General features: G+C 39.3%; 1 protein-coding gene across 8 annotated transcripts in view; it reads right to left on the bottom strand.

The window, feature by feature from the left end:
• Positions 1 to 13,352, bottom strand: part of fhod3a (formin homology 2 domain containing 3a) — a 57,851-nt gene that overhangs the window by 17,222 nt on the left and 27,277 nt on the right. For 2 of the 8 annotated variants that reach the window (XM_021468221.2, XM_021468222.2), the window contains exons 6-17: positions 12,257 to 12,351; positions 12,054 to 12,165; positions 11,743 to 11,837; positions 10,920 to 11,063; positions 10,441 to 10,655; positions 9,685 to 9,717; positions 7,471 to 7,581; positions 6,610 to 6,891; positions 5,085 to 5,135; positions 2,995 to 3,129; positions 2,856 to 2,906; positions 2,172 to 2,347 (exon numbers count right to left, since the gene is read on the bottom strand). In XM_021468221.2, coding sequence (XP_021323896.1) covers positions 2,172 to 2,347; positions 2,856 to 2,906; positions 2,995 to 3,129; positions 5,085 to 5,135; positions 6,610 to 6,891; positions 7,471 to 7,581; positions 9,685 to 9,717; positions 10,441 to 10,655; positions 10,920 to 11,063; positions 11,743 to 11,837; positions 12,054 to 12,165; positions 12,257 to 12,351 — 1,500 coding nt within the window. The remainder of the gene's footprint in view (positions 1 to 2,171; positions 2,348 to 2,855; positions 2,907 to 2,994; positions 3,130 to 5,084; positions 5,136 to 6,609; positions 6,892 to 7,470; positions 7,582 to 9,684; positions 9,718 to 10,440; positions 10,656 to 10,919; positions 11,064 to 11,742; positions 11,838 to 12,053; positions 12,166 to 12,256; positions 12,352 to 13,352) is intronic. The other 6 variants (XM_021468223.2, XM_073931295.1, XM_021468224.2 and 3 more) reach the window with 3 other exon arrangements.

The following is a 13,352-nucleotide window of genomic DNA, read 5'->3' as shown; positions in this document are numbered from 1 at the left end:
ACCCAATGTTTGGGTTTGTCCATATTTGACCCAATTTGAGTTTAAATAATCCAGCATTACTTAAAGTGTGCATTAAGAATTTGACTCTTTTTTTGTATTTTTGTAACTTTTATATGCAAATGTATATGCAAATGATGTATTTAGTTAAACATTTGCTAATTTGCATTTATAAGACTGCTTTTAATTTATAGGGCCAAATTTAACCCAATGTTTGGGTTGGTCCATATGTTACCCAATTTGGGCTTAAATAACCCAGCATTTATTCGAGTGTACGTTCAGAATTTGACTCTTTTTTGTATTTGTGTAAGCTTTAAATGCAAATATATATGCAAATTTGGTCTTTCATTAATCATTTGCTAATTTGCATTTATAGGACTGCTATTAAATTTATAGGGCCAAATTTAACCCAATGTTTGATTTGGTCTATATTTTGCCCAATTTAGGTTTAAATAACCCAGCATTTTTTTAAGTGTGCATAGTTTTATAGTAAAATATGCAAATGAGGCCATTTCATTAACCATTTGCTAATTTGTATTTGTACAAGTATAGAACTGCTCTGAAATGCATAGGACCAAATGTAACCCAATGTTTGGGTTTGTCTATATTTTACTCAATTTGGGTTTAAATAACCCAGCACGTCTTAATGTGTGCATTAAAAAAGTGTTACATTAAAATATGCAAATTAGGTCTTATTGAATTAAACATTTGCTAATTTGCCCATGTTTCTGGAACAAAACTGATTGGAGACACTCAAAAATAGCTATAGTGGAGTCTTTAAGGATATATTTTCAAGACTAAATGTCCTAAAATACACATACAGACATTGTTTTTAGAGATAGCTTGTATTTGAAAAGTATTAGAGGCTTTATCTTGGAGACACAAAATGTAGCCGCAATTCTAGAATCAGCCAGAATTTAGCTGCAGTGTAGAGCTCTGAGGGCCTCTGTGGCCTCAGACATGAACAGGAAACACACCTGTTTGTGTCAGCGCACACACACACACACATGCGCATACATCCTCTGAGGAATAACACAGTCTGATTGAGAGAAAGTGAATGAGTGTTTGAGTGTGTGTGTGTGAGGTGACAGAGAGGTTACAGTATCAGCGCTCATGACTGACTCTTTTAAAGCAGTTAAACAGAGACACACACACACTGACTTCAGAACAGTTATTTGCGCGCTGCGTTGTCCAAACATGTTTCCTCACGCGAGCTGCTCACTGCTGCACAGCACATCACATATACAGCCTTTCACATATATCTATAACTATTCCAAATACTGGTTTCCAAACTCTTCACACATGTGGTTTGTGTAGACATTTTTATAGTTTCTGCAAAAATAATTCTCTATTTTTATTTAGAATTAGGAAGAAATATCATCAGTATTAGCTTACATAATAATACAGAAATTAGATGTTATGAAGGTACATAACTATATTGTAAAGTAACCATGTTTATAGACGTGCTTATGTACATCATTTTCAGAAAACACCATCTAGATAACCTATATCTGCTGAAATAACACTGATTCTCAATCACAACAGAAAGTAAACGTCTGTTATTCAAGCTGTAAATGACAATATTTTAAATGTGGAAGGCATATAATATCTTTTAACAAATATAACAAATATAAAAATAACAAAAATATCAGTTGTTCTTGATATAAAATGTACAGCCTTAATATTCATTCATTCCTTCGGCTTAGTCCCTTATGCCCTTTAGCTGCAACCCAGTACTGGGAAACATCCATACACACTCATTCACAAACTCTATAGTAACTCTATACTAATTCCCCTATAGCGCATGTGTTTGGACTGTGGGGGAAACCGGAGCAGCTGGAGGAAACCCACGTCAATACTGGGAGAACATGCAAACTCCACAGAGACACGAACTGAACCAGCCGGGGCTCGAACCAGCGACCTTCTTGCTGTGAGGTGATAGTGCTGCCTACTGCACCACCATGACGGCCCTTTTACTATATATTACTATTGAGTTGACCATGCAGAGTTTCTGTAAAACACATGAGCAGCATCTTTCTGTCCACACACACGCATGATGTCAATACACACACTCTTCCTTAAGATTAAAACAAGACGGAGGGTCACCAGTTCACATCTGTGAAGGATCCCGGGTCGGTTTTTAATGATAAACTGATCGATTATATCGGGTTTACCTGGTTCAGAGGGCGGGTACGATGCGATGGGCGTGTCCTGCTCTTCCTGTGATGTCACTGAGGAGGGCGTGGCACTGCGGGATGATTGACAGGTGTCTGTTGGGAGTCCTCGAGGTGCTGAACGCTGCCGCTCTCTCTCGAACTCCTCCGCTGCCAGACGCTCCGCTGTCTTAAACCTGACACACACACACACACGGTCAGAGAGGAACACACGCCTTCACACACTCTCTAGGTCTGAATTGAAAGCCTCACGCTGTGTGTTTTCAGTCAGGCAGGAGGGGGGAGGAGGAAAAGTGTGTTTGGTTTTGAGGAAAACTGGGTTAAATAGGGTGAAGGACATCAGACTAAACCTGTTCAAGATGTCACCAAACACACACACGCACACACACACACACACGACCTGACATGACAGCAGAGCCATGTGCAACATTTAACCAGAACAAGTTTTCCCATGCAAAGTTCTAAAATGGCTCGACTCTTTGACTCTTGCGTTCATTACATATACATGACTAATGAATATGCTAATTAACCCCCCCTCCTCTCAAACAGACATTAAACAACCAGACATTAAACACATGGGTGATTCCAGTATTGCAGGAAAATTGCTGAAGTGTTCCGTCAGTTCTAGTCATATACAGTATATATAAACAATAAATGATGCATTAATAAAGGAGGAAATCTCACCTCTCCTCTCGAGCATGTCTGGCCTCCTCCATGTTGGACACATAGTCTCGACTGCACACACACACACACACACACACACAGATGAAGTGAGCAGGTGCTGTAGATGATAATGCAGTGTGTATTCAGTAGTGCTGCTCACCTGTGTCTGTTTCTCTCCTCTCTCTCGATCCTCTGCAGTCGCTCCTCTCGCTGCACTCGTCTCTTCTCTCTCTCGGCCGCCAGAGACTCCTGATGCTGACGGTATGAGGAGGACAGCAGCCCACCCAGAGCCGGTCTGAACAACACATTCAGCAGATCAGCAGATCCACTCAACTCAACTGAACTGAATCAACACTACACTGAACTGAACTGAATCAACACTGAACTGAATCAACACTGAACTGAATCAACACTACACTGAACTTAACTGAATCAACACTGAACTGAATCAACACTACGCTGAACTGAATCAACACTGAACTGAATCAACACTACACTGAACTGAACTGAATTAACACTGAACTGAATCAATACTACACTGAACTGAGCTGAATCAACACTACACCGAACAGAGCTGAATCAAACCTGAACTGAATCAACACTACACTTAACTGAGCTGAATCAACACTCAACACTGAAGTGAATCAACACTACATTGAACTGAGCTGAATCAACACTACATCGAACAGAACTGAATCAACACTAACCTGAATCAACACTACACTGAACTGAGCTAAATCAACAATATGCTGAACTAAGCTGAATCAACACTAAACTGAACTGAATCAACACTACACCGAACTGAGCTCAATCAACACAACACAGAACTGAGCTGAGTCAACACTAAACTGAACTGAATCAACACTACACTGAGCTGAACTGAATCAACACTACACTGGACTGAATCAACACTACACTGGACTGAATCAACACTACACCGAACTGAGCTCAATCAACACAACACAGAACTGAGCTGAGTCAACACTAAACTGAACTGAATCAACACTACACTGAGCTGAACTGAATCAACACTACACTGAGCTGAACTGAATCAACACTACACTGGACTGAATCAACACTACACCAAACTGAGCTCAATCAACACTACACTGAACTGAGCTGAATCAACACTAAACTGGACTGAATCAACACTACACTGAGCTGAACTGAATCAACACTACACTGAGCTGAACTGAATCAACACTACACTGGACTGAATCAACACTACACTGAGCTGAACTGAATCAACACTACACTGAGCTGAACTGAATCAACACTACACTGAGCTGAACTGAATCAACACTACACTGGACTGAATCAACACTACACTGAGCTGAACTGAATCAACACTGAGCTGAATCAACACTACACTGAACTGAGCTGAATCAACACTACACTGGACTGAATCAACACTACACTGAACTGAGCTAAATCAACACTGAACTGAACTGAATCATCACTGAGCTGAATCAACACTACACCGAACTGAGCTAAATCAACAATATGCTGAACTAAGCTGAATCAACACTAAACTGAACTGAATCAACACTACACCGAACTGAGCTCAATCAACACAACACAGAACTGAGCTGAGTCAACACTAAACTGAACTGAATCAACACTACACTGAGCTGAACTGAATCAACACTACACTGGACTGAATCAACACTACACTGGACTGAATCAACACTACACCGAACTGAGCTCAATCAACACTACACTGAACTGAGCTGAATCAACACTAAACTGGACTGAATCAACACTACACTGAGCTGAACTGAATCAACACTACACTGAGCTGAACTGAATCAACACTACACTGGACTGAATCAACACTACACTGAGCTGAACTGAATCAACACTACACTGAGCTGAACTGAATCAACACTACACTGAGCTGAACTGAATCAACACTACACTGGACTGAATCAACACTACACTGAGCTGAACTGAATCAACACTGAGCTGAATCAACACTACACTGAACTGAGCTGAATCAACACTACACTGGACTGAATCAACACTACACTGAACTGAGCTAAATCAACACTGAACTGAACTGAATCATCACTGAGCTGAATCAACACTACACCGAACTGAGCTGAATTAACACTACACTGAACTGAGCTGAATCAATACTCCATGAATGATGAACATTTTCAGCAATAACACTGTGATTTTCACGCTGATTAGCTGCTTTTAATCAGTCTGTACTGAATGAAGCGCTGCAGTGTGTTTGTGTGAACTCACCTCTCGTTCTGTTTAGTAGGTGTAGATGGAGAACCGACAGCAGAAAGAGACCTGAAACAGACCAGACAGACAGAGTGACTATTACTGTCATTTCAGCTCATAAAAGGGTGAGAAATCCCCATCAGATGTCAGCCACTTCATAACTAATCCAGCTTAACCACCAGCACACCAGTCCACTGAACTGGACATGATCATTTCAGACAGAAGACGAAGACACTGGTGAATCAGTAAATCAGTTAACAAGAACTGACTCAAAGTAAAGTGAATCTCTGAGTAGTGAGTCAGTAAACGATTAATCTAAGAGATCTGAATCAGCAAAAAGTGAACTAGAGAGTGAATCGGTGAAAAGAAAATCAGAAAAGTGAATCAGTGAGACGTGAATCAGTGCAACAGAATTAACAAAGTTAAATAATGAAAAGTGAATTAGCAAAATAAGAATCTGTTACAAGTGAATCAGTAAAAAGTTAATAAGAATGATTCAGTCAGAATTGAACCAACCTGAAGTGAATCAGTATAGAGAGAATCAGAGTGAAGATAATTATTGATAACTGAATCAGTGTGAAGAGAATATGGGATAAGTGAATCAGTGAGAAGTTAATCATCGAAAAGTGGTTCTATGAGAAATGAATCAGTGAGAAATGAAACAGCAAAAGTGAATCAGAGAGGAGTGACTCGGTAAATCAGTAAAAGTGAATTACCAAGACTTAAACATTGAGAAGTTAATTGGCAAAGCACGAATCTGTGAGAAGTGAATCAGCAAAAAAATGAATGAAAAGTGATTCTTTGATAAGTGAACAACCAGAAGTGAATCAGTGAGAAGTGAATCAGTAAGTAGTAAATCAGTAAACATGAATAACAGAGTTAAACAGTGGAAAGTGAATTAGCAAAAGAAGAATCTGTGAAAAGTGAATCAGTAAAAAGTGAATCAAACGCGACTCTTTGAGAAGTGAACCAACCAGAAGGGAATCAGTGAGAAGTAAATCAGTAAAAAGTGAATCAGTAAAAGTGAATAACCACGTTAAACAGCGAGAAGTGGATTAGCAAAAGAAGAATCTGTGAGAAATGAATCAGCAAAAATGTAATCAAAAGTGACTCTTTGAGAAGTGAACCAACCGGAAGGGAATCAGAAAAGTGAATTGTTAAAAAGTGAATCAGTAAAAGTGAATAACCAAGAGTTAAACACCAAGATGTGGATAAGCAAAACAAGAATCTGTAAGAAGTGAATCAGCAAAACATTAATCAGAAGTGATTCTCTGAGAAGTGAACCAATCAGAAAAGTGAATCAGTAAGAAGTGAATCAGTAAAAGTAAATAACCAAGAGTTAAACAGCGAGAAGTGAATTAGCAAAACAAGAATCTGTGAAAAGTGAATCAGCAAAAAGTGAATCAACAGTGACTCTTTGAGAACTGAACCAACCAGAAGTGAATCAGCAAGAAGCATATCTTTGTTTAACCAGCAGGTTCAAAGATACACAGGAGGAAGTGATGCAGTTACAGGCTGTTGCATCATGGGATATGTGCTCTACCTGCTGTTCTTCTCGTCTGGTTTCTCCTCCTGCTCCTCCATGTCGTATGAGAAGAGGAAGAATGGGGAGTGTGGCAGATACGGCAGGCGGTCCAGCGGCCGCTGCGGAGGACTGATCTGATTGGTCGACGGCACAGTGACAGATGACCTGCGGCGAGCCAACAGATTGGCCAAGACTGAGGGCTGGGCGGAGTCAGCAGGGGGCAGGGCTGAGGATGTGGCCCTCTTCTTCTCCTCTTCTTCTGTGGTGTGTTTGTTACAGAGGGATGATTTACCACTGCCGCTGATGAAGATGAGTTATTGTTTATTAACTTCTCTGTGTTTATATCTTACCGGACATCCCAAACACAATGCTAACATGAGACAGAGGAGGTAGACAGACATTCAAAGGTGGCCTATGATAATCATTTAAAATCAGACTTCAAAAACTGTTTACATAAACACTTTGATTGACATTCTGCCTTTGTACATGTCATCAGAGAGGGAAAGCCCCGCCCACTAGTGCCCATCTCTCCCTCATTAGCATAAACAGCAGCCCTGAGTGAGAAGCAGCCGTCTGTCCATTAGCCATTAGAGTGTTTGAGCTGCTGCTATGGTGACACACAGGCTTTTATAGCTCCTCCCTGGAGCACAATCTCATTTGAATTTAAAGCAACAGTCATATAAACAGTTGTTAGTACTGAGAGTTGCGTGACACATGAATCATGTCTAATTATTCTGGAGTATTCTGTCAGGACATAAAGGCTGATGATGGACGCTTGATTATCAACAATTCCAGGAGAAACAAGAGAGTCCATTTGTGAGATGTGCCTGAACACACACACACTCAATCTGTGCTGAATGAGGATCTGCACTAGAATACCTGATGACGCTGTGATGAGAAGGATTAATTCCCCCTTCATCATCATCATCATCATTATTATCTGAGCCCGACTCAGTGACAGGAGTTTCCTCCTCATCCTCATCTTCTTCTCTACAGCAAAAGTGTAAAAACAGAAACGGAGAACAACATTCGACTTTGTCATAGACTAAATAACGAAAAACACACAGGTGAGTTTGTCTGCTTACTGGCTGCCTAAACCCGCAATGGAGAAATTAGACCGGTTAAAGTGAATCAGCAAAAAAGGTGAATCAGTTAGCGAATCAGTCAAAAGAGGTGAATTAGTTTTTGAATCAGCAAAAAAGGTGAATCAGTTACTGAATCAGTAAAAAAGAGGTGAATCAGTTACTGAATTAGTAAAAATGGTGAATCAGTTACTGAATCAGCAAAAAAGAGGTGAATCAGTTACTGAATCAGCAAAAAAAGGTGAATCAGTTACTAAATCAGCAAAGAAATAGAAATAAGTTACTGAATCAGCAAAGAAAGAAGTGAATCAATCACTGAATCAGCAGAAAAGACGTGAATCAGTTACTGACTCAGCAAATAAATGCAAATCAGTTACTGAATCAGCAAAAAAAGAAGTGAATCAGTTACTAAATCAGCAAAGAAATAGAAATAAGTTACTGAATCAGCAAAGAAAGAAGTGAATCAATCACTGAATCAGCAGAAAAGAGGTGAATCAGTTACTGACTCAGCAAATAAATGCAAATCAGTTACTGAATCAGCAAAAAAAGAAGTGAATCAATCACTGAATCAGCAAAAAAAGAGGTGAATCAGTTACTGAATCAGCAAAAAAGAGGTGAATCAGTTACTGAATCAGCAAAAAAGAGGTGAATCAGTTACTAAATCAGCAAAAAAAAGGTGAATCAGTTACTGAATCAGCAAAGAAGAGGTGAATCAGTTACTAAATCAGCAAAAAAAGAGGTGAATCAGTTACTGAATCAGCAAAAAGGAGATGAATCAGTTACTGAATCAGCAGAAAAAGGTTAATCAGTTACTAAATCAGCAAAGAAATGCAAATCAGTTACTGAATCAGCAAAGAAAGAAGTGAATCAATCACTGAATCAGCAGAAAAGAGGTGAATCAATTACTGACTCAGCAAATAAATGCAAATCAGTTACTGAATCAGCAAAAAAAGAAGTGAATCAATCACTGAATCAGCAAAAAAAGAGGTGAATCAGTTACTGAATTAGCAAAAAAGAGGTGAATCAGTTACTGAATCAGCAAAAAAGAGGTGAATCAGTTACTGAATCAGCTAAGAAGAGGTGAATCAGTTACTAAATCAGCAAAAAAAGAGGTGAATCAGTTGCTGAATCAGCAAAAAAGAGATTATTCAGTTACTGAATCAGCAAAAAAAGGTGAATCGGTTACTAAATCAGCAAAAAAAGGGGTGAATCTGTTACTGAATCAGCAAAACAAGAGGTGAATCAGTTACTGAATCAGCAAAAAAGAGGTGAATCACTTACTGAATCAGCAAAAAAGGCAAATTGGTTACTGAATCAACAAAAAAAGAAGTGAATCAATCATTGAAGCAGCAGCAAAAAATAGGTGAATCAGTTTCTGAATCAGCAAATAAAGGCAAATCAGTTACTGAATCAGCAAAAAATAATTCAATCAATCACTGAAACAGCAAAAAAAGAGGTGAATCAGTTACTGAATCAACAAAAGAGGTGAATCATTTACTGAATCAGCAAAAAATAATTCAATCAATCACTGAAACAGCAAAAAAAGAGGTGAATCAGTTACTGAATCAACAAAAGAGGTGAATCATTTACTGAATCAGCAAAAAAGTTATTCTGAGACAAGAGAATCAGTGTGTCACACGTGTCATAAAGAGTGAACAAGACAGACGTGAATATTCAAGAAGTGAATAGTGAGCAATAAAAGTGAATCAGTGAGAAGAGAATCTAAAAGAAGTAAATCAGCTGGTTAAACAGCAAAAAGTTAATTGGTGAGAAATTGATAACTGAATCAGCAAGAAGTGAACCAAAGAGAGAAGTGAATCAGTAAAAATGAATTAGTGAAAGATGAATGAGCAAAAGGTGAACTGGTGAGAAGTGAATCAGAGAAAAGTGAGAAGTGAAGCAGTGAAAATGAATCAGTGAAAGTTGTATAAGAAAAAGTTAACCAGTGAAATATTTATCTATGAGAGGTGAATTTGTTGGAAGTGAATCAGTGATGAGTAATGACACTTACATCACTGGAAGACACTCGTGTTTCAGAAGAGTTCTGGAGCAAAAACACCCAGACAACACTGAGAACAGCAACGATCACACTCTCAGCTTTATATTTACATTATATTCTGCATCAATCTGTCATGAATCTGCTCTAAACACTAGTGGACAACATCACTAGATGGAGCTATATAATATGCACTTATACACTTATCGGTGTAGTGTAGAGTTTAGTGTCGTCCCAAACGGAACAATATCAATCTGTTTCACAGATCAAAAATTACCAAATAGTAGCTGTCAAGAGTACAACCACATTCACCATCAGGAGGAGTCATGATCACTTATATAGGAGAATTTAGCTTTTACAATCCAAAATATAGGAAGTTATCCAATCTCAGCATCTGATAGCTTCTCCCTTTTATTATTATCCCCTCCCCTTTGTCAGTAGCTCCTCCCCTCCCCTACGTCCTAAGCGTTGATTTTGTGAAGTGTCCAGCATTCAACACTTCACATCATCAGTGGTATTTAAAGTGCACTTAAAAATTTCCAGTGTGAATGCACTACTTGAAGTATTTAAACTACAATAGTGCATAAGTATACGATTTGGGATGCACCTACTGTCTACACAGACAGCTCCTTTTTTAGGCAACATCCTACCTGTAAAAGAGCTTCTTCACATAGCACTTGAAACTCTTTTAACGTCAACATCTCCATGAACGCTCACATTAAATAGTTGTTTTCCTCTAATAATGGAAGCCAGGATTCTGTGCTCTCTCACCTCTCATCCTGTCCGTTCATCAGCTTGATGTTGGTGCGGTGTGGGGAGGCGGGACTGAGCGGGGAGGCGTGGCCTGGTCTGCCCAATGAATGCCTGCGGCTGCGGCGTCTTTCCAAGCCCCGCCTCTCTCCACCCACACTGGACCTCCGTCTGTCCCGCCGACCGCAGGATGGAGGCAAACCGTCTTCATCTCCATCCTCATGACGGAGCGTCGCCTGCAGGACAGAGGAAGAGGATCAGGGTATATACAGGAATCAGACAGCCAAACTCAATCCCTTTTAGAATGTTTACTTTCATGTTTGTGTTTTTATGATCTATATTAATAAACAACAGTGTCTCAGGAGTACTTTTTAAGGGCCTTTTCAATTTCTCTGAATTGACTCATCAACTTTTAATATTTTTAAGACCCCACACACACCCTGGAATCAGTCAATTAGTCCAAACCCACATGAAGGAGTCACTGATTGAGATGGTCAGACCTCATATATGTTGAGCTGCTCCAGCAGGTCCAGATCGGTGCCCTTGCGGCCCAGATACCGCTGAGAAACGCTCTCCATGCCCTGCTCCTCAAGAACATCCACCATATCATAAAACGAGTCCTGATCAGGCAGAGCCGCCAACGTCTGACCCAGAGAGAGAGAGAGAGAGAGAATCAGAATCTGAACCACTTTGAGAGTGTGAATCAGAAAGAGTGTGTGGTTGTAAATGAATCAGAATCAGAACCAGTGTGATTGAATCAGACATAGTGTGATTGTTAACGAATCAGAACCAGTGTGAATGAATCAGAAAGAGTGTGTGGTTGTAAATGAATCAGAATCAGAACCAGTGTGAATGAATCAAAATCAGTGTGTGGTTGTAAATGAATCAGAATCAGTGTGTGGTTGTAAATGAATCAGAATCAGAACCAGTGTGAATGAATCAGAATCAGTGTTTGGTTGTAAATGAATCAGAATTAGAATCAGTGTGAATGAATCAGAATCAGTGTGTGGTTGTAAATGAATCAGAATCAGTGTGAATGAATCAGAATCAGTGTTTGGTTGTAAATGAATCAGAATCAGAACCAGTGTCAATGAATCAGAATCAGTGTGTGGTTGTAAATGAATCAGAATCAGAACCATTGTGAATGAATCAGAATCAGTGTTTGGTTGTAAATGAATCAGAATCAGAACCAGTGTGAATGAATCAGAATTAGCATAACTCTGTATGAATCAGAATTTGATTATGAATAAATCAGAATCAGTGTCTGTGTGTGTGTGCGCGTGTGTGTGTGTGTGTGTGTGTGTGCGCGTGTGTGTGTGTTACCTTATTGATGAGGGTCATCACATACACCAGCAGCTCTGTGTCCACACCGTCTTTCTCTGCTAAAATCTCCATAGCGTTTGACCATGACTTACAGCCTGTACAACACACACACACACACACACACACACACACACACACACACATATATATATACTTATTATAGATTATATTATTGATTATATTGATTATATTAAATAAACAATGGAATATACTCTAATTGGATTTGGTCTTTCGTTTTGAATTGTCTTGATAAGTTATGTGTGTGTGTGTGTGTGTGTGTGTGTGTGTGTGTGTGTGTGTGTGTGTGTCACCTCTCTTGTTGTCCACAGTGTCTATGGCCTGGATGAGCAGTGCAGCATTGGACTCTGAATACTCCACAAACACCAGCAGCAGCTTCAGAGACGTCTTCACCACCAGACGAAACTAAAACACACACACACACACACACACACAGCATCAGACCTCTGTGTTTACTCTCATTCTGATCATATTGTTCATTAAACACACTGCTCACCTTTGAGCCAATGAGCTGGTAGAGCCACTGGATAGACTCGTTGTGACCTATGACCCCGTTCATACCGTCCACATACAGCATGATCTGACCCAGAGCTGCACACACACACACACACATACACACACACACACACACACACACACACACACACACACACACATTAGCATAGAAATGACTATATTTGCTTCACTATTGTAAATCTTCAGTGTATTTTTAAAAGTTTACTTTCAAGTTTGTGTTTTTTTTAATAATGTATGATGATAAATAAGCGTGTATCAGTATAAATAGTGGAACATTTATTAAGAAATATTTAAAACTTAATTAATTACAAAACAAAGTGTGTAATTCTGGACACCAGGAGATGGCGCTGTTCACGCACAAATGGATAAAAAGGTAACCTCAACAGCATAATACAGCCATGTTGACAGAACAAAAATTAATAAATTAAACAAAAATGATCAGCTATAACACATTAATTATCTGATCTGCTTCTGTAACTTTCAGAAATTAAATGTCATCCATTATATCTGTAAGTATTACTCTAAACATTTTTTTTTATCTTTTTTATGAATTTCACCTTTAATTTTTCAAAAAAAACATTAAAAATATACATCTTTATCTTTTATTTACAATTACTTTTTTGTGATTTATGTGAGCTGACACATCTCACACCGAGCATCCATCATCACACAGCTCTTTATATAGTGATATACACTCACCGGCCACTTTATTAGGTACACCTGTCCAACTGCTCGTTAATGCAAATTGTCTAATCAGCCAATCACATGGCAGCAGCTCACTGCATTTAGGCATGTAGACATGGTCAAGAGGATCTGCTGCGGTTCAAAGCGAGCATCAGAATGGGGAAGAAAGGGGATTTAAGAGACTTTGAACGTGGTGTAATGGTGTGGGGGAGATTTTCTTTGGGTCCATTAGTACCAATTGAGCATCAACGCCACAGCCTACCTGAGTATTGCTGCTGACCATGTCCATCCCTTTATAAGCACTTCCAGCAGGATAACGCAGCATGTCATGAAGCTCAATCATCTCAGACTGGTGTCTTGAACATGACGATGAGTTCACTGTACTCAAATGG

Source organism: Danio rerio, chromosome 19 (genome assembly GCF_049306965.1).
Source record: "Danio rerio strain Tuebingen ecotype United States chromosome 19, GRCz12tu, whole genome shotgun sequence".
NCBI classification, from domain to species: Eukaryota; Metazoa; Chordata; class Actinopteri; order Cypriniformes; family Danionidae; genus Danio; species Danio rerio.
This window is presented reverse-complemented; position numbering and strand designations above follow the sequence as displayed.